The sequence below is a fragment of the Podarcis liolepis genome (genome assembly GCF_965112155.1).
Source record: "Podarcis liolepis genome assembly, chromosome: 7".
Classification (NCBI taxonomy): Eukaryota; Metazoa; Chordata; class Lepidosauria; order Squamata; family Lacertidae; genus Podarcis; species Podarcis liolepis.
The window spans coordinates 67,128,032-67,147,716 of NC_139561.1; the positions used below are offsets into that span (position 1 = coordinate 67,128,032).

General features: G+C 46.2%; 1 protein-coding gene across 1 annotated transcript; it reads left to right on the top strand.

Annotated features, from left to right (window-relative positions):
- Positions 1-12,244: 12,244 nt before the first annotated feature.
- TRNP1 (TMF1 regulated nuclear protein 1) lies at positions 12,245-19,086 on the top strand. Its single transcript, XM_083512049.1, has one exon. The coding sequence runs from the start codon at positions 13,982-13,984 to the stop codon at positions 14,555-14,557; it is 576 nt and encodes a 191-aa protein (XP_083368175.1). The 5' UTR covers positions 12,245-13,981; the 3' UTR covers positions 14,558-19,086.
- The last annotated feature ends 599 nt before the right edge of the window (positions 19,087-19,685 follow it).

The following is a 19,685-nucleotide window of genomic DNA, read 5'->3' on the forward strand; positions in this document are numbered from 1 at the left end:
TCTAACTATATAAATTATTTATACATCATATAAACATAGCTCTTTTCACATTATCTAGTTGAGTAGAAGCAATTAAGGACCAACATTTAGAACAGAAAATACAAATAGATCAGTTCTTATGGTATGTAATGTCCAAAGATAAGCTTTTGTATTCCATGTATGTACAAATGAATCAGTTTATTTAAACATAATGTGCAAATAAAAGCTTTTTCTGTTCCACGTATGTCTTAGCGAATACCAGTGTCAAACGTAACAACTTTTAAGAAGCAGTACTTGCAAAAGACGAACTTTTCCTTGTAATGTTCCACATGTGCCTTTGCAAAGTATGGTTGTTGTATGCAGCTGCTGTATCAGACAAAGGATACAAAAGATCTTAACATGTGCCTTTGCAAAATGTTGTTTGCTGGTATCAGACGAAAGAACTTAAACGTGACAAGAATTCCTGGAATAATACCTTGTTTTGCCCTGCTGGACTTCGTCAGCCAAGCATACTCTAAATAATGCAGATAAAATTAATAATGTAGTTTTTTTTACAAATTAGAAAATAAAACATATAACACACATATTGAACAATGAATCTACATACCATATTTTGTGTATCAGAGACATGACACAAACAGTATTGAAAACAGAATCATGTATAACCACCCCAAAACCCAAATCATCATGGATGCACAATAAAAAACTTGTCTGGAGGTTGCCATTGGTTATTTAGTAGTAAGTAAACCTGTGGTATAGCATGAGTGCAAAACATGCTCTAGATCAGGCTTCCTCAACCTCAGCCCTTCAGATGTTTTGCGACTACAATTCCCATCATCCCTGACCACTGGTCCTGCTAGTTAGGGATCATGGGAGTTGTAGGCCAAAAAATATCTGGAGGGCTGAGGTTGAGGAAGCCTGCTCTAGATACATTGGCTAATGCCCAGCTTGTGTTGTGTTAGATTGGACTTGAAAGCAGTCTTGGTTAAGTTCTCCTAGCATTCTGTCCCTGTGTGTGAGTCACTATTTTTCTGAATGGGAGTGACTCACACGCTCAAAATGTCTGGTGGAAAGGAACAAAGTAGCACCTCCAGATTGTCACTATTTTCCAAGATGGTTTCATGCACATACCCAGAATGTTAGGTTTCTGCTGCTAAAGTATATTAAAGGACTCTGTTGCCCTAGCCGAACAAATCCACTTTTTTTTAAAAAAAGGTAAGTTTTTTGCAGTTTGGAAAGTGTCAGAGAAATGGACTGAAAAGTGTGGGATGAATGAAAGGCTAATAAACACTCCACAAGCAAACCAGGATAAATATTGCATTGCATATTCTATGCAGGGGCAGACAGGCTTGCAGGATCCACTTTGGTTTTCCTAGAACACAGAGATCCACCAAGTGGAGCCAGGTAGGTGCAAAAAACATAAGCTTAAAATAAAAGAATGCTATGCCAAGGAATTTGAGAACTGCTTTGAGAACCTCAGGTGTGAGAAAGCTTTGGCCCTCCTGAAATTGCTGAACTACAACTCCCATCATCTCTGACCATAGCCTTTGCTTGCTGGGCCTCTGGGAGTTGTAGTTCATCAACATACAACCGAACTGAGTTCATAGTCCTTCCACACAACATCCACTCCTGATAACCTGCACCCCATAACACTTCCTTCCTGCAGTATAATTCAATTGGGAATTTCAATCCATGCCAATCTACTACACATCAAGCAAAGAACTAGCAGTAGATCCTGATCTCCCTTCTGCCCACCCACTCTAGAACCAATCTGTTAATGGTGTGGTAAGTGGGTATGTTTGTCTGTATTCTGATCTCTCCAGCGTTGACAACCTACCGGAATGTCATTCTAGAATTACTGATTGCAGGATCAGGTTGTGCACTTTGGCAAGAGCGAGCTGCAGACACATTTGCTGCCTGAGTGATGTCCTGCATCCCAGAGTGAAACGCAGTGTTACTAGTCAGCAGACAGAGCTGTGCAGCCAACAGCGCATTAAGGCAGCAGCTGCTGACGTCAAGGCTGCTTATTGGGGGCTGAGCTCCCAGATGGATAAGGCTTGGATGAGGGGCCTGAATGCATCTTCAGTGCAGGATGGGCTGGCGGGCTGCTAATTTAAGCATCTGTTCTGCTCATTGTGGTTGATTGGAGTAAAATCCTGCTGTGTTCTTGAACTCAAGGTGCTGCAGCCAATTTCTGATGCACTTAAAAAAAATAAATCAGCTATGCAGTCAGAGCCAGCCCAAACATATACTGGAGAACTGCAAAATTCAAGTGGCATTCATCTTCCTTCCAGTGAATCCAGTGCACCATCTATTGGAAAGTTTTCCTGAGTGAATCCCAGTTAAATGAAAAGGAGCTACGCAAGAGTGATCATTCGTATGCTAGAGCTATATTTATAGGGAGGTTTATGCAGTGGAGCATTCAGAGATGGTATATCAACTTAGCTATTTGTGGATGTGTTTCACTACATATGATCTACATAAGTAAATCTCCTCCTGTGCCCAAGAGGAAATTAATCAGCAAAAGTAGGTTCCTCTTGCAGCTTGAATTAGCTGTCCTAGGTCACCTTGCCCAGAAACGCTCCATCGCTGGTCACCTTCCTTGCCTGGTGATAGAACTGGCCAGGAACATTTGTTACTGATGCAGAGGTATATTCAGAAGTGGCTGAAATGCCTGCAAAGCTGCAAAGGGCAGGCTGGTGGTGGTTACAATGGGCCCTGACTGTGCAATGCATCTGTCGTGACAGCAGATGGTTTGAAGAGTTGCGTCAATGCCAGAGCAGAGACCAAATAGAAGGCACCATCTCCACCCCTGCCAGAGTGCTAATCCAGATCAGGCTCCCAAGGCCTATTATTTACTCATAAAATTCATGTCTAGTTTTGTCCTTAGAACAATGGTTACTGTGACTGAGGTAATGTACACTCTATACCATTCAAACACATTCAAAAGCACATTTCCCCTCTTAAAGACTTCTGGGCACTGTAGTTTGCAGACCCTCCAAGTGTCCCTACTTTCCATGGGCAGTACTAGATTTACAGAAGCCATCCTGGTTTCTGATTTGATCCCAGAATGCCCTGCATTTTCTTAGGACATCCCTATTTTCATGAGATAAATGTTGGAGGGTATGCAGTTATCTGACCCCCAAGCCATCTGAAAGCAGCCCTGTATAGGGAAGTTTTTAAATGATTAATGTTTAAATATGTTTTTATATATGTTGGAAGTTGCCCAGAGTGGCTGGGGCAACCAAGTCAGATAGGTGGAGTATTATTAATAATAATAATAATAATAATAATAATAATAATAATAATAATAATAATTGGAATAGGACACCCCTATTTTCATCACAGAAATGTTGGAGGGTATGAGTTTGCCCCTCACAAAGCTGCCATTCCCAGCAGCCCCTTAACAAACTACAGTACCCAGAATCCTTTGGGGTAGAATGTGCTTCGAATGTGTTAAATGTATAGTGGCTTCTCAGCCTGAGTTATGAACCAGAGAACCGTGGTGAAGCTGAATGTGACCCTCCAGGTCTACCTGTCTGGCCCTTGGCACTCTCCTTAGCCACACCCCACATCAGCCCTAACTTGCACCTTCTTCCAGTGTTTTTGCCCAGCTGGAATGTGCCCCTGAACTCTCCGATAATGCCTTTTGCTTTCCTGGAGAATTGTTTGTGTGTGTGTGTAGCAAGAAGCCTGCTGCACAAAGTAACATTTATGTTCGTCGTTTCATCCATTTTTGCCTCTGGTTTCATCCCCTACTAGCAATTGGCCACCAAAAGGTTGATGAGAAGAGAATGCAGCCCTCAGTCTGAAAAAAGTTTCTCAGCCCTGATCAAAATCCTCCTGCAGTTGCAATATGCATTATGGGAATTAAATATTTACCTGCCTTACAGGGTTGTCAGGGATGGACACCTGGACAGAGGAATCTTACATCCCCTAATGCTGGAAGGTACCCAACCCTGTGGTAACTTTGGTGCTATGCCAGTATAGTTCCCCAGTATCAGTTTATCTTAGGGATCCACCAGTATGAGGAGACTTGAAATTATCAAGGCCCAAGCCATTTAGAGCTGGAACAATGCAATCCAAATCATGCCCACTCAGAAGTTAAAAGTTGCAGAACTGTATCATCTCTTCCTCTCCAACCAGATCCACTTTTGTCTTCTTCCCTGTTGCCTCCAGCAAAATAAATGTTTATGTTAATTTATGTTTCAGATTATGTGCATGTCTGTTATTGTTTTCAGACATTATCTGTTTTGTACTTAATTGAAAACCTTGATATTTATATACAAAAAAAGAAATTAATGCCATTGAGTTCAGCAGGAATTAAATGCAGTTAAGTATGGAGACAATTGCAGCCTAAAGGATAAAAAAGCAACGATTTGAATTGGGCCTGGAAGCAAATTGACAGCCAGTGCAGCAGCTTCCAAGGTGGCAAAATATGAAGAAGCTGGTCCACACCTGTCTGCAGGCAAGTCAATGCAATCTTCAATAAGTGAAGCTTGCAAACTGTTTTTGTAGCTCTAAGTACCAATGATTTGATCTGGATAAGTAAAACAGAGGGGTGGGGCAGGGGATGCACCCAAAAAGAAAGCAATGTTTCTGAATGACTGCAGAGGATGGAAACTAATACATATGGGGTATGCTCAATTTACTACATACTCCGCATCCAGTTTGCTTCTGTTGCTGGTTTTTGAAGCTGCTTACATTTGATGTTGGGAGGCTGGTGATGCTGTGGGTTAAACCATAGAGCCTAGGACTTGCGGATCAGAAGGTCAGCAGTTCAAATCCCCGTGACGGGGTGAGCTCCCGTTGCTCGGTCCCTGCTCCTGCCAACCTAGCAGTTCAAAAGCATGTCAGAGTGCAAGTAAATAAATAGGTACCACTCTGGCGGGAAGGTAAACTGCGTTTCCGTGCGCTGCTCTGGTTCGCCAGAAGTGGCTTAGTCATGCTGGCCACATGATCCGGAAGCTATACGCCGGCTCCCTCAGCCAATAAAGCAACCCCAGAGTCGGCCACGACTGGATCTAATGGTCAGGGGCCCCTTTACCTTTACCTTTACATTTGATGTTAGCCACAATCCATATCAAGCTTATGGCTTCTTGAGAAATACTGTTGTTTGATGCATTTTTTTCTTCAAACCAGATTCAGCTTGACTAGAAGGATATTTAAGAAAGATGTTGAAAAGCTGGAACATGTGCAGAGTAGGGCAACCAAGACGATAAAGGCTCTGGAAGCCAAGCCTTAAGGAGGGACAGTTGAGGAAGTTGGGAGGTGATAGGATAACCATCTTCAGCTATCTGAAGGGTTTTCACATGAATGATGGAGAAAACTTGTTTTCTGCTGCTCCTAGAGGGTGGGACCCGAACCAAGGGATTCAAATTACAAGAAAGGAAAGAAATGTGAGTAATTGTGATAATATGGAAAATTGACAGACAGGCTGAGGGAAGTCTAAAAGATGTATATGTTAGAAGTGGATGTTAAACATGGATGGAATGCATATTGGAAATTGAATAAAAATTAATTAAAAAAGAAAAGAAAAGAAAGGAGAATCTGACTAAACATAAGGAATAACTTTCTGACTGTAAGAGCTGCTTGACAGTGAAACGGATTGCCATGGAAAGTGGTGGAACTCTATTCGTGCTGAGTCTTAAGTCACTAATTTGAACATACCCAAAGAATCCATATCTCAGGAGTGGGGAGCTCAGGAAACGTTACAGCTGGAAAAGAGAACTGGAGCAGGGTTCAGCAAACTTTTTCAGCACGGGGCCGGTCCACTGTCCCTCAGACTTTGGGGGGGGGGGCGGACTGTATTTTGAAAAACAAATATGAACAAATTCCTATGCCCCACAAATAACTCAGAGATGCATTTTAAATAAAAGCACACATTCTACTCATGTAAAAACACCAGGCAGGCCCCACAAATAACCTAGAGATGCATTTTTAATAAAAGGACACATTCTACTCATGTAAAAACACGCTGATTCCTGGACCGTCCGCAGGCTGGATTTTGAAGGCGATTGGGCCTCAGTTTGTCTACCCATGAACTGGAGCTTCCTGAGAAAACCCTGTAGTTAGCGGAGGCAAGTGAGGGAGGATATTCATAGATATTTAACCAGTGTCAGCTTAGCAAACAAGCAGTGCTTTTTTCTAGGAAAAGAGGTGCCAGTACTCACCATAAAGCTGTTACAGTAAGCGCCACACTTTTTAACAACAACAAAAGAGGTGCCAGTACTCTGTACCCTTGAATACTCCCTGAAAAAAAAAGCACTGGAAACAAGACTATGTTCAAAATAAAATGTCAGATCAATCCATCTCCCCGCTCCTTTACTGAGAATTTGTAACAAATACTTCAAAGAAACCCTGCATTATAAAAGAGACATCAGGTCGAAGAAGGTTTAAATATTTCATCCTATTTAATAAATAGATGTATCCCGGCAGCCTAGTTATGAACAGAGGACTGGAGTAGCACAATCTGCCAGGAAAGGGCAATCATTTAGCAAGTGATGTGCAGCCCAGCAATGAATTTATTCCTGATTTTCTGTAGCACTCCCCGGAATGACCGTACATTGTTCTTTGCCCTCCCATATGTACAGTCAATTTTCTAAGAAAGCATTTCCGTTAGTTTTCAGACAAGAGTGCCTATTTCCAGCTCTGGCTAGTTTTCTAGCTACAGCCCCTTTTGGACAGAGGCGATCAGGCCATGGTACTGCACATTCTGGTAACTTCCAGATCGCATCATTGCAATGCACTCTACATGGGGCTGCCCTTGAAAAGGACTCTGAAACTTTTAACTGCCCCAAAATGGAGCTGGATCACTCGGTTGGTTAGAGCATGGTGCCGATAATGCCACAGTTGTGCAGGTTGAACCCCCATATGGGACAGCTGGATATTCCTGCAGGGGGGTCAGACTAGATGATCCTCAGGGTCCCTTCCCACTATACAATTCTAAGATTCTAATCAGCAGCCACTTTTTGGATGGGATTGCTTTTAGAACTCATATAACCCCTGTTCTAAAGCAGACGCATTGGCTGCCAGTTCATTTCTGAGCCCAATTTAAGGTGCTCTGCTAGTGTTTAAAGCCACAAACAACTTAGGCCGCAAACCTCTCCTTCCCCACAGAATCTCCTGGGTCTTAAATCAGCAGAGGGGACCCTCTTGGTAGTTCCACCTCCCTCAGAAATATTGGGTGCGACCCCAGAGAGGGCATTCTCTGTGGCAGCCCCTAAGTTGTGGAATTCCTTCCCCACAGAGGTACGTCTGGCTTCTTCACTATACAGCTGAGGGCCCAAGCATTTTCATATAAATGACGCATGTACCCAGAGCTATTGCGAGACAGTGATTCCTGCACTGCAAGGGGTTGGACTGCATGAGCCTTGGGGATCCCTGACCACTCCCCATTTCTGTGAGCTGGGGCAATTGCTAACATATGACACTGTTACAATAAGGAGCCATCTTCCTGATATTGCACGGGTCTGTTTCATGTCCTCCGGTATTGTAAATTCATCCTCCACTAGCCTTTTTAAGGTTCCCTATTGAGAGGCTTAACATCATGCTGTTTTCCTTAGGGAAAAATACTGGAGAGTAATGGGTAGGTGTACCTCTTGGTCTCCTGAGGCAACCTGGCGGATGGGAAGCACAGCTGATCATTAGAGTGATGTGCCAAGAAAAGCCTTGCCTCTGGGCCATCTTTGATCACCTCCTGCTTCTTACTGCTGTTCTCTGTGTTGGTAAAACCAATTCCACTGGGGCTCATTGTGCAAAAGGTGTACCCCATAGACAAGTGTTCCTTAGGGCCATTCATTTGCAATCATCACATCTTCCAGTCACATGTGCACCTGGCAGAGCTGTTGTCCTTTTGAAGTCTCCAAGCCTGCAGAAGGCTAAGCTGATCCTTTAGGGCCCTCAGCCAGCCCATCCTCTCTCTGTCCTCTTACAACCAGTTCAGAGGGTAGCACGGGTTGTCAGCTACCTCCTCAACCTTAGTCTTACGTGTTGCACTTGTAGAACCCAGCAGGGAGGAAGGTGGGGACAAAAGTAGTTTTAGTTTGCTCTGCCTGTCAATGGCTTTGGTGTCCCCTACAGTGAACCTCCTGCCTTGCACTCTGCCAACCCCAACCGGAACCAGGGACCCTTCCCTACAGATATAACCTCTCTCTCACAGGCCTTTTGAAGGGTACTGAAATCCCCACAGTGCACTGCAAAGCAGTGGAGCAGTCTACAGCACAGATTTAAACCACTTAAACCAGGAACAGGGAACACAAGGATCTCCAGCTTATAACTCCCATCATCCCTGACCATTGGCTATGTGACTGGGGCTGATGGGAACTGGAGCCCCACAAAATCTGGAGGGCCGCAGGCTCACCATCTCTGGGTTATACAGTAATTTCCTCTCCCCAGGGAACGCTGGAAGTGGTAGTTATGTGAGGGGGTATCACATCAGCAGGTCTCTAACTGAAAGCCCCCAGCAAACTACAGAGATCTGAATTCAAATCCCCACTCAGTCATGAATCTCAGTGTGACCTTGCGCCATATTTCAGCCTAGCCTACCTCACAGGGTTGCTATGAAAATAAAATTGGCAGTGGGACAGGAGAGAACCATGTATGTTGCTCTAAGCTCCTTGGAGGAAGGGCAAGATATAACAAGTAACAATGATGCTCAACTGAATGTACAGGACCCCCTTTTTTGCAAGCTATGGTCCTTCAGACACAGGAATAAAAGCTTACCTTATGAGCCAGCAAAAGAAAAACTGCAAATGAAGCAGCCTCTGCCCCCCCCTTTTTTTGGGCATGTGTTCTATATTATGTTTATGCACAATAGAATATATCTTGCCTTAAGGCAGGAAGGGTCTGTGTCCTCATGCCTGGTCTTTGTCTTCAGAGGACAAAGAACAATTCCTTCCAGGACAGGTATAAATCTCTTTGATGTTAAAAAAGACACCCCCCCGCACAAACCCAACCCTCCTTTGTCAGCTTTGCAAGGTGATATCAGGAGATCAGCTCAGAATGAAAAGACTTTAAATAATTTAGCAAAGAGGCTGAACTGAGGCTCAGAAATGGAGATGTTTGGAGCTGCATTTCTGCAAGAAGCAGCCCAAACATGTTACATTTATACTGGGGTGGGGAAATCTCAGGCCTGGGGGCTGAATGCAGCCCCCCCCCAGGATTCCCTTGGGATTCTCACCAGGCCATGCCCTTCACCGGTCCTGCTCCATGCCTTCAAGTGCTTTTACATGGCTAGTCCTTGAATTACATGGCTAGTCCTTGAATTGTGACAATGCCCACTGCATTTAAAGCACGTCTTATCCCAAAGAATCCTGAGAACCATAGTTTACTTCTCACAAGCTACAACTCCCAGCACCTTAAACAAACTACAGTTCCCAAGATTCTTTGGGGGCGGGTGGGAAGTAATGTGTTTAAATGCACAGTACTTATGCAGCTTGTCTCTGTGTACAAAAACTCTTGACTTTTGGGGGGCCTGAAGGTCACATTGCTCCACTCACTTTTGTCTTTGGTCCCACTCACCGGACATGCATCTCCCGGCAGTTTCCCCCAGTGTGACTGCAGTCCTTGGGCCAAAAAAGGATTGCTACTTGCACCATGGATAGTGATTCTGTTTGCATTTCTAGCTGTGCAGTTCTATCTGCTCAGAAATAAACCTCAATTGTATTCACATGAGGTTTACACCCAGGTACTGCAGGTCTGTATATTATTACTGCCTTAAAACCTAATGACAGAATTGAATGGGTGGAATTTGCATAAAATGAGCCTCCCTCCTCTTGAACATGGAGGTTTGGATAAGAATGCTGGCCACGATGCGGGATTTGATATCCAATTATTATCAGGCTGGGTGCTCTTAAAAGGAGGGAACAACATTTCTGGGAGAAGAAAGGGCATCGAGCCCCCTCTCCCCCTCTTTTTTTCTTCTTCATATTGCAAGCCTGCTGGGGAGCAGGGATCTGTTTGTACTCTTTTCATTTGACAGCATATGCCGTGAAGCTGCAGAGTCAGTCAAGCTATAAGCTGAAACAGGCAAACAAACATATTGGATGAAGCCCCCAAGTCCCCAAATTCATACTGCAAATTCACCAGTGTCCAGTCTGTTCCAGTTCTAACCAGAAGCAGGAAAAAAAATTCAATTTAGAAAAGCAAGAACATCCCCAATGGGTAGGCTGCCAACGCTACCTCCTGTTTAGCAGGATACAGCCAGCTCTATGGATGACATTTCGCTGCCACACAGCTCTCAATCTTGTTCTGAGTGGGTTTCCTGTGGTTTCCTGCCAACCCATCCCACTTTAAGCCTTATTAATAAAGCCTTATGTAACCGTGCTGTTGGCAGACACGTTGCAGTATCAGGTGGAACATCTAGTGGAAGGATGCTGTAATTCAGAGAATGTGCAGAAATGGTGGTTATGTGCATGTGTGAGGGGGAGTAATGTGATTAAACATCTTGAGAGAACAGGAAAACTTGGGGACGGTTCCTTGGGATGAGAAGTGCGAAAATGGGGGGGGGGGGAGTTAAATTGTATATGGAATGGCCACTAAGGTTGAAGCAAGTAAACAGACAAGAGCTGGGTCAGGTTCTGCTTTCTTGGTAGGAACCTCTGAGCCCTCATTCTCCCAGGCACAATCAACTGTCCCTCCAGGCATCTTCCCATAGGGACTTGGGTGGCACTGTGGTCTAAACCACTGAGCCTCTTGGGCTTGCCCATCAGAAGGTCGGCGGTTCGAATCCCTGTGATGGGGTGAGCTCCCATTGCTCTGTCCCATGTTTAGAACTGTCACTCCAAGCATGTTCCAGTCTCTCGCTTCCCCTGGCCCTGGCCCCAAAATTCTCCAGCCCATCCGAGTGCTGTTAAAACCTTCCAACAAATAAAAATAAAAGTATTTCCCCCATAACATAGGAACAGAGGAAGCTGCCTTATACCGAGCCAGTTCAGTGGTCCATCGCCACTTAACTGACAGCAGCTCTCCCTACCTAAAGATGCCTGGGATTGAGCCCAGGGCCTTCTGCATCCAAAGCAGATGCTCAACCACTAAGCCACAGCCCTTCCCCTAAAGAGCTAATATATAATATAAATTAAAGCATTTATTCTATACCCCACTCAGATCTGCCTGGTTCATGTAATAGAAGGCTGGGTGTTTTGGCGTTGATGAATCTAAGTTCCAATGGAGAAGAATAGCATGTGCATATACTGTCCTTTGTCCATGGAGTTCGTGTCACGAAGAGTCGGACACGACTAAACGACTAAACAACAACATACTGTCCTTGTCAGGATTAGGAAATCATGTAAATATGCACCTCTTTCCAGTAACCACCCATTATCTCCTTTCTCACTGGGCTGCACTGTGTCCCTAAGGTCAATATTTTCCTGTCTGGATTACTATAGAAACATTTCCCGCAGGAAGTTGCCAAGGTTTCACCCTCTCATCCGTTACCCCCTCTGAATTCACGCAGGAGGCATGACTGAGACAGATGAAGCTGCGGCTCTTTGATGAAACTGACTCAAGCTTGCAGTAGCTGCCTTTGCGGGTGGGGCGGGCATGGCAAAGAGAGTCACCTGCATTTTGCACACTGCAGAGGAGCCGAACCAGCCCCCAGTCGTGCTTTTTCAGCTGCAATCCGATAAAGCTCTTTCCAGGGAGTCAGTTCTCTTGACTGAGTGGGGACTTATTTCTGAGTAGACATGAGGAGGATTGCACTGTGTTTTACCAGCTGCAAGGGAAGAAAGAAGTTTGCAGATTAATCCCTTCTAGAACAACAACAAAAATGCAAGCAGCAGAATGCAGAAAGTTATACATTATATACACAGGGCAGTATCCATCTAACACTCCCTGCCAGTGAAAAGATTTAAGCTTGTGCAACAGAACTCCACCCCCCATACCCTCCCCAAATCTGCTACAGAGGGTTGGGGGGACTCCCAGAACAGATTGGGGAGGGGCGTAGGGAAAGCCAGGAGGGGAAAGTTTCATTGTGCAAGACAAAATCATTGAGCCAAAGGAACTATTCACTTAGTGATACTTCGAATACAACCCAACATCCCTAAAAAGTTAACGAGAAAAAGAAAAGATGGCACCAAAATGGCATAAAAATGAGAGGAAAGCCTCAAGCAGTTTCTGGATAATTTATTGTCCAGTATGCTGCTACAGCTGTCCTCATCAGGGGTGCTGGAAATACAGATAGGCAAAAAGTAAAATCAATATATAACTTTCTATAGTAAGTCTCAAAGGAAAGCAATCAGAGTACAAAATGGGCAAAAGCAGAACCTTACTCTATTATTTCATTTTTATTTATTAAAAAAGCCTACCACTCACTGACACCCCAAATACTAGATTGGGGTAAAACATAAAAATAAATTATAATACCTAAATCAATAAAACAGCCAATTCATTAAAATATTGGAGGCAGCTAAAAACAATAGAGGAAGCTGCATAACACGGGTGGGGAACACTTTTCAGTATTATTTTTCTTCTATTGCTTTATTACTCTGTAGATCATTGGTTGATTAATCAATGAAAGCTCACTGGATTGACGGTACAATCCTATGTTCATTTCCTCAGAAGTAAGTATAGGTTTAGGGTATAGGTTTAATTAATACATTTACTTGGAAAATGTATAGACCATGAAACTTAAGCTAATATCTTTACAGGGTTTACTGGGCCTGTGACTACTATAGTAAAATTCATAATACATTGCAATGAATAATAAGACCGCAATAAGACAATCAATTTTGTACAGATAGGATTGTATTAAGATTTCTTTCATCAGCCCTAGTTGTTAATGGGTGGAAGGTAAAGGTAAAGGACCCCTGGACAGTTGAGTCTAGTCAAGGGCAACTATGGGGTGCGGCACTCATCTCACTTCAGGCTGAGGGAGCCGGCATTTGTCCACAGACAGCCTTCCGGGTCATGTGGCCAGCATGACTAAACCGCTTCTGGCACAACGGGGCACCGGGATGGAAGTCAGAGTGCATGTAAATGCCATTTTCTTTCCCGCCGCAGCAGTACCTATTTATCTACTTGCACTGGCATGCTTTCGAACTGCTAGGTTGGCAGAAACTGGCTCACCCCGTCACACAGATTTGAACCACTGACCCTTCTGAACAGCAAGCCCAAGAGGCACAGTGGTTTAGACCACAATGCCACCCGCTCCCTGTTCTTTATGGTCATGGGGATGGGAAGTTGCCATGATTAGCAAGTGTATGTGTTAAGTCAATGTGCCTGTCCACCTTTGCCAGAAGCATGTATTTTGCCCTCAGCAGGGGAGAGAAGCCTCGAGTAAAAGTGTGCTATTGGCACGTGTTTATCCGCCGAGGGAAAGGGCGTCGTGAGAAAGGGGTGTGTTTGTGCGTGGTCTGGTCTGCCTCCAAGCAGAGCGAAAACGTGTCTGGCCAGAAGCTCCTGCGGCAGGTTGCTGCTGGGTTGGCAGCTCTTCCGTACATAGGCAAGGGGCGTCCGCGGAGGACAAACCGCGGAGAGTCCCCAGGCGGACGTGCGCGAAGGTGATGCAACCGCCAGGCGGGAAGAGGGGAGCCGGGGTCGGGACTGGCGAAGGGATGCGCACCGGCTGCAGCCGGGTGGGCGGGCAGGCACCGGGCGGGGATTCGCTGGCTGAGTGATGCTCCCGCCGCTTCGATGACTGGCTCAGGGCGGCATCTCTCAGCCGCCCCCCTGCCAACACCCCGCCCGCCCTGCCGTCCCGTTATAAGAGCGCTCGGAGCCGTTCGCCACTTCGCCACAACATCATAGACCGGCGAGACCTGCGCCTCGCTGCCGCAGCAGCAACGCCGCCGCCGCCGGTCCCCTGGCTGGAGCCTCGGGACGGGGGATCGGGGGAGAGAAAGCGCACCCCGAATCCCCGAGGCGAGCCTGGGAAGGAGCTCCTTAGCCCCGTCGAGAGCGGACCCCGGCGCGCCCCGGGCGCCTCGCCAGCAGCAGCAGCGGCGGCGGCTTCTCCAAGGTGCGGCGGGGCGCTCCTCTCGCTCTCCGAAGCGCGCGCGCCTGGATGCCCGGCTGCGGACCCGCGCCCTCTGCCGGCGAAGCCATGACGCCGCACAGCCGCTCGGAGGCCGGGAAGCCTGAGCAGGCGGCCGCCGCCGCCAGCCGCGAGCTGGAGTTGCACGGCGCGGGCGCCTCCGCCTCGTCCCTGCCGGCGGCGGTGCGGGGCGCGCTGGAGCTGGCCGAAGCCCGGCGCCGGCTGCTGGAGGCGGAAGGGCGCCGGCAGTTGGTGTCGGAGCTGGAGAGGCGCGTCGAGCAGCTGCACCGTGTCTTCATCGATGCCGAGCTGCGCATGGCCAACCGCGCCGAGAGCCTGGGCCGCCTGGGCAGCGGCGTGGCGCAGGCCGAGCTCTACCTGACCGCGCACGGGCAGCGCCTGAAGAAGAGCCTGCGGCGCTGCAAGAAAGCCAGGCCGCCCGCCTTGCTGGCTTCGGCGCTGGGACTGGGCAGCTGCGTGCCTTGGGCTGCCTGCAGAACGCGCCGCGGCCGAGGGGGCGTCCCGGAGCCGCCCGAGTCCCCCTTCAAGAGGATCCAGCAGGGGGCAGCTCCTTCTCCCCATCAGCCCCGGCGAACCCGGCCTTAGAAGTGGGGCGGGGCGCTGCACCCCTCTGCCCCCCGCTGGGGGGGGGGATGTCGCTAGGAAGGTGGGGTGGAAGGCGACGGGTGCTAGTAAGTGTGCAGAGGGTCTTCCTTACAGAATTTTCCTCCAAGGATGGGGACCGTTTCCCGAGCCCCCCAGAGCAGGAGGGTGTGATGATGATGTTGGTGAGCATCCTTCCTTCCTTCCTTCCCCATCTGCTTGTGGCAAACAGCTCCCTCCAGGCAGACCCACAGTATGCATTTAAAGCATACTTGATGCACATTTAAAGTATATGGCTTCCCCCAAGGAATCCTGGCAACTATAAATTTGTTAAGGGTGCTGAAAAGGTTTGTAAAGGAGTAAACTACAGTTCCTAGATTCTTTGGGGGGGAGTTAAATATGCTTCAGATGTATAGTGTGGCTCTTTTGCAGCTGCTCATCATCATCAGATCTCTTGGCCTTGGGTTCAACTGTAGGAGACATCTGGTTCTCATGACCATCTCATTCATTGACTTTCCTTTGGTTTGGATAAGTTTGGCTTGCAACCAGCCCCAGATTCAGCTGCTGCTCTGCTGCTCTTGAACTGGTCTGCTGAAGCTTTGAAGTTGTTCCAGAACTGGCTTTTTTGCTCTGACGGTCAGAGGGTGAGATGATGGTGAGAACCAGTCCTAGACTGCTGGCCTTTAGGAAGCAAAAAACGGCACCTTCTGCTCCTAGCCAATGAGTCCTTTTTATCAGGAGTCGAGCAGTTGGGTGCTTCAGCTTCGACTTTTGGCAATGTCTGTTACCACAGGAGGCCTCTGCATTGCATTCTAGTGAGGACCCAGAGCAAAACGGGCAGCATGGAGATGTCTAGGCAGCCATTTTGGCAGCAGCTGGAGAGAGGGTGTTGAGTCTGTTGGTTCTTATGCAATCGAAAAGTACCCATCTGTTTTGTAGAAACTCATCCTCTTTAGTCCAGGGCCTGGGAGAGTTTCTGGATTCTGCAGAACTTGGAAACATTTCATCTTTGCATAACTCTTAAAAGCAGTCAGTTTTTTGTGACTTGACATTGCCCCTCCTAAACTCTGCTAGTACCCATGGGTCTTTGAAGAAAGAAATTTTGGTTCAGGAGGAGAAGAGCAAGTTCCATCCCTCTGATTTTTTTTGGCTTGGCTTCCAAGTTGTCTGCCAAAGATTCCACCTTGAAGTTGCTTGTCCAGCCATGGGACTTTAGTGATGTGGAGGAGTAGGCTTGCCCAAAGGTAAGCACCTGCTTGACAGACTTGACCTTCACCTGACACTCTGCTGCTAGATCTTCCTCAACACAGGTGCTTCTTTTACCCAGCAAGGCTGCTGGTCATGCTTGGCTTCTGTTCTCCCCTCTCCATCACATTTCTGCTTACTGGATCCAAGAAATTGGCCTTATTTTTGCCCTTGTACATAACAAAAGCTTCCTTTCTACACCAGGGGAAAACTGCTATCGAACTGCAACCAAGACAAGAGGTACCCTGAATTGCTCCTTCCTGCTGTTTTGGACAATGGCATTAAGGGGGACTAAGCAGGAACCTTTTCCTACAATGATTGTATTAGAGCTCTTCTTTAGCCTCTTGTCTAGCACTTACTGACCTGAGTTGGACTGACCTGCTGTTCTGAACATCAGAAACACTATAATTTCTCATATTGAGAATCTATCCTGGTCTTTATGAGGGCTAGATTTTGCCTCTTGCTGGTTAGCTGATGGGAACTTCTGAAATACTTTTATTGCACTTTTAATATAGATGTTGGCGTTGCTTTGCCATTTAGAATCTTACAGGGTAACGAATGGGTGCAGAATATCCACTGGATATTGTGCTCTTGATCCTCTGTATCCAACAGGTTTGGGTATATGGGGTGAAGAAATGCCAGCTTTGTACTTTTGTATTAGTTCCAATTTCAGCTGCTTTGACAAAGGAACAGATTGAATCAGATTTCAAAATGGGGGTCAAAACAGGGCCCTGAAAATGCTGAAACGAAGCCAGGCTGCATTTCTCTTAGGTAGGGCTACCGTATGTGCTTAGAATTCGAAGCTAAAATACTTGTTATGTAACAGGAATGTACTGTGCAGTCTAAGTAATGCTGGACAAAATTGCACAACTTTCTCACTGCAAAAATAACTGTAGGGGTTTTCTTGTAGAATTCGGATTGCTTTTGCATCTAGCGAAGTAGCCTAGTTACTCTTCTGCAGCAAACGCAACAAGGAGCTTTGGGCACCTGTGAGGTTCACCAAGTTTAAGCTTTTGGTGGTGCCATCCAGGCAGGACTTTGGGGCAAATGTCCAGGGCTGCACTCAGCCGAATGGGCATGGACATGGGCATCGGGTGGGGGACCTACGCCACAGGTTTGGCTAATCACATTCTGAAGTAAACTGGTATTGCCATCAAAAGAGGTAGGGAGACAAGACCATTAATTCCAGAGACACTGCAATTCTAACACCGCTTACTTGGGAGTATGCCCCATTTGATTCAGTTGGTCTTACTTCTGAGTAGGCATGGTTAGAACTGCATTCTAAAATTACCAAGCTATGCTGCTGCAGGAACTGGAGCAGTGAAGGAGATTGATGCATGAAGCACTGGGAGATAGTAGGCGGAGTGGTGCAGTAGGAAGAAAAGGAGCTCAGGAAGAGGCACGAGCTCACTGGAGAAATGCGAGCGTCCAGAGAAACCACTTGGGTTTGATAACAGCCAGACTTAAAAGCAAGAGGGGTAGAAAATCCCTTTAAGAAAAAAGGAGGGAGATTGCAAAACCAGGACTGAAATAAAGTCACTGCATTTAACCTGATGTTATCATTACCACCAGGATAACAAGAGGTTGGTTGAACAACAATAAAAATAGTGGGGACAGCAGGAGAGGAATTTTAACATTCTCATTTTTGAACACCGATTTCTCAAGAGACTGACGTAGTATTTTACAAAAATATATTGGTGTGTATTTAAAGCTTCTGAAATAAGAAGCTTTAAATACACACTAAGGGCTCACCCAAACTTACACTAGGCACAGGTCCACACTTTAAAGCTCTGTGTCCAAGCACTCCCCCCGCACACTTTCCCCAGGTTGAAGCCCCAGAAGGACATCTTGAATCGGTTAAATGCATGGAAGAGTGACTGTATGAAGAGTGACCATTATCCAGATATGCAACCCCTCTTCTCTTTCTCTGGAACATATACAGTGCAGTCCTATACAGGTCCACTCAGAAATAAGTCCTACTGTGTTCAAGTGTGGATAGGATTGCAGCCTAAGAAAGGGCCAGGCTGCCAACCACTAGCAATTTGGATAAACGCATGCTTTCAACCACAGAGTTGCATTCATATAGAGCAGGGATGTCCAGCTTCCGAGAGACTGTGATCTACTTGCACTAAAAAAACACTGGCAGTGATCTACCCATTGTATTGACCATAGTTATTGAACTTCTTTTAGGGAGCAAAATTTGTTGATTTTTTTTGGGGGGGGGGTCAGTGTCTCAGGATAGACCACGGACACTCCGCAATCGACCAGTAGATCGCAATCGACCTGTTGGACAGCCCTGACAAAGAGCAAAGAAAATTGGGATTCATGTGGTTTAGATAATGAGAGTACGAGAGGTACTGGTTCTGCCCTAGCTGTCTTGCATGGTTGCCAGGCGCAAAAGAGGACAGGGCTCCTGTACTTTTAGTAGCAATGTAGAAAAGGGAATTTCAGCAACTATAGCTGGTCATGAAGCTATTAAAGGTGCAGGAGCCCTCTCTTTTGCATCTGGATACCCTATTCAGTTATAATATTTCCCCTTCCTGTACAGCAATCCATTACAAGAATGTAAAGGATAGGAAATTTTTAATCTGTTTCTCCCCCCCACCCCGACCTTTGGCATCAGAAAGGGACTCCTGTTATCTTCGCCTAGTAGGGATAAAATGATATGTCCACTCTCCTCTTTTATAAAGGAACTTGAAGGTATTTGCTGGTGTGTTTGTTTTTAGAAATAAATAGATAAATAAATTGCTATTTCATGAAAGTGCTGCAGGGACTACCTTAATGTGGAAGAGATAATCAGGCAGCTGGTCTGTTACGTAATCTTTGCCTCCCATATGTTTCTGGCGAAGGGCTCCTGCCCTGCTGATGCGGCATTTGGGCTCTGTTGGAACAAATGTACATATTTTGCTACAGGCACCAGCTGGAAAGAAGCACATAGTTTATACCCAAATAAACATTGTGTTCATTGTTTTGAAGGTGGTTGACTTAAGTCAGATGGAAGAGGTGAGACACACAAAGCAAATCCCAGCACCTGGGTGATAGCTTTGCAAATAAACAATGGGAAATACTTTGAAAGTGTGATTTTCTCCCTCCCTATGGTTGAACACCTGTGTATGCTTACCTGGGAGTAAGTCTCATTGGGGATTGCTTTCAAGAGGGCATGTGTAGGAATACTGAATAGCCATGATCACAAAATCATATGAATCTGGAGGAGTGTCATTGAAATTAAAAGTGCTTATTGAGTAGATTTCTGCAGCTGAAAATAAAATAAAGGCACATGACACAAAGTGGAGGCTGGCTGATTTATGGGAATGTGAATGTGTGCTGGTAAGGCGTTGACAGATGCTTGAAGTAGGATGAGAAGCTGGTAAGTAAACAGTGGAGAAACCTTTTAGTCTGGTGGAATCATTGTCCCTACCTTCATGGGTCAATGTTGACAGGAGGGTGGGACAACCATCTAAAAATCCCTTGTGGTGCTTCCCAAGCACCCAGCAGACAGCTGGTTGTCTGACACTTGGGAAGAGCAATGCAGGAGGCTTTGCAAGCCCTTTGCTCAGCATTCAGGATTTGCTGAGCACAGGGCTTGCAAAGTGCTTTGGACAGCACTTCCCAAGCACTTGACCACTAGCCGGATGGCAAAGATGCTATTTGCGTGTTATCAGCTGTGGGATTGAGTTTGCCACAGGGAATTCTGTTGTGTAGCTGATGCAGCTGTGCCTCTATCTGCCCCACACATGATATCACATCAAACAAACAAACAAACAACCCAAAGCCACATCCCGGTAGCAATATGGGCTGGGAATGAATCTGATCAGGGTTGCAGCACAGTGCAGAAGCTGTGAATGCCTCCTAATACCTTAATGAACAGCAGTCATTGCAAGTGCAC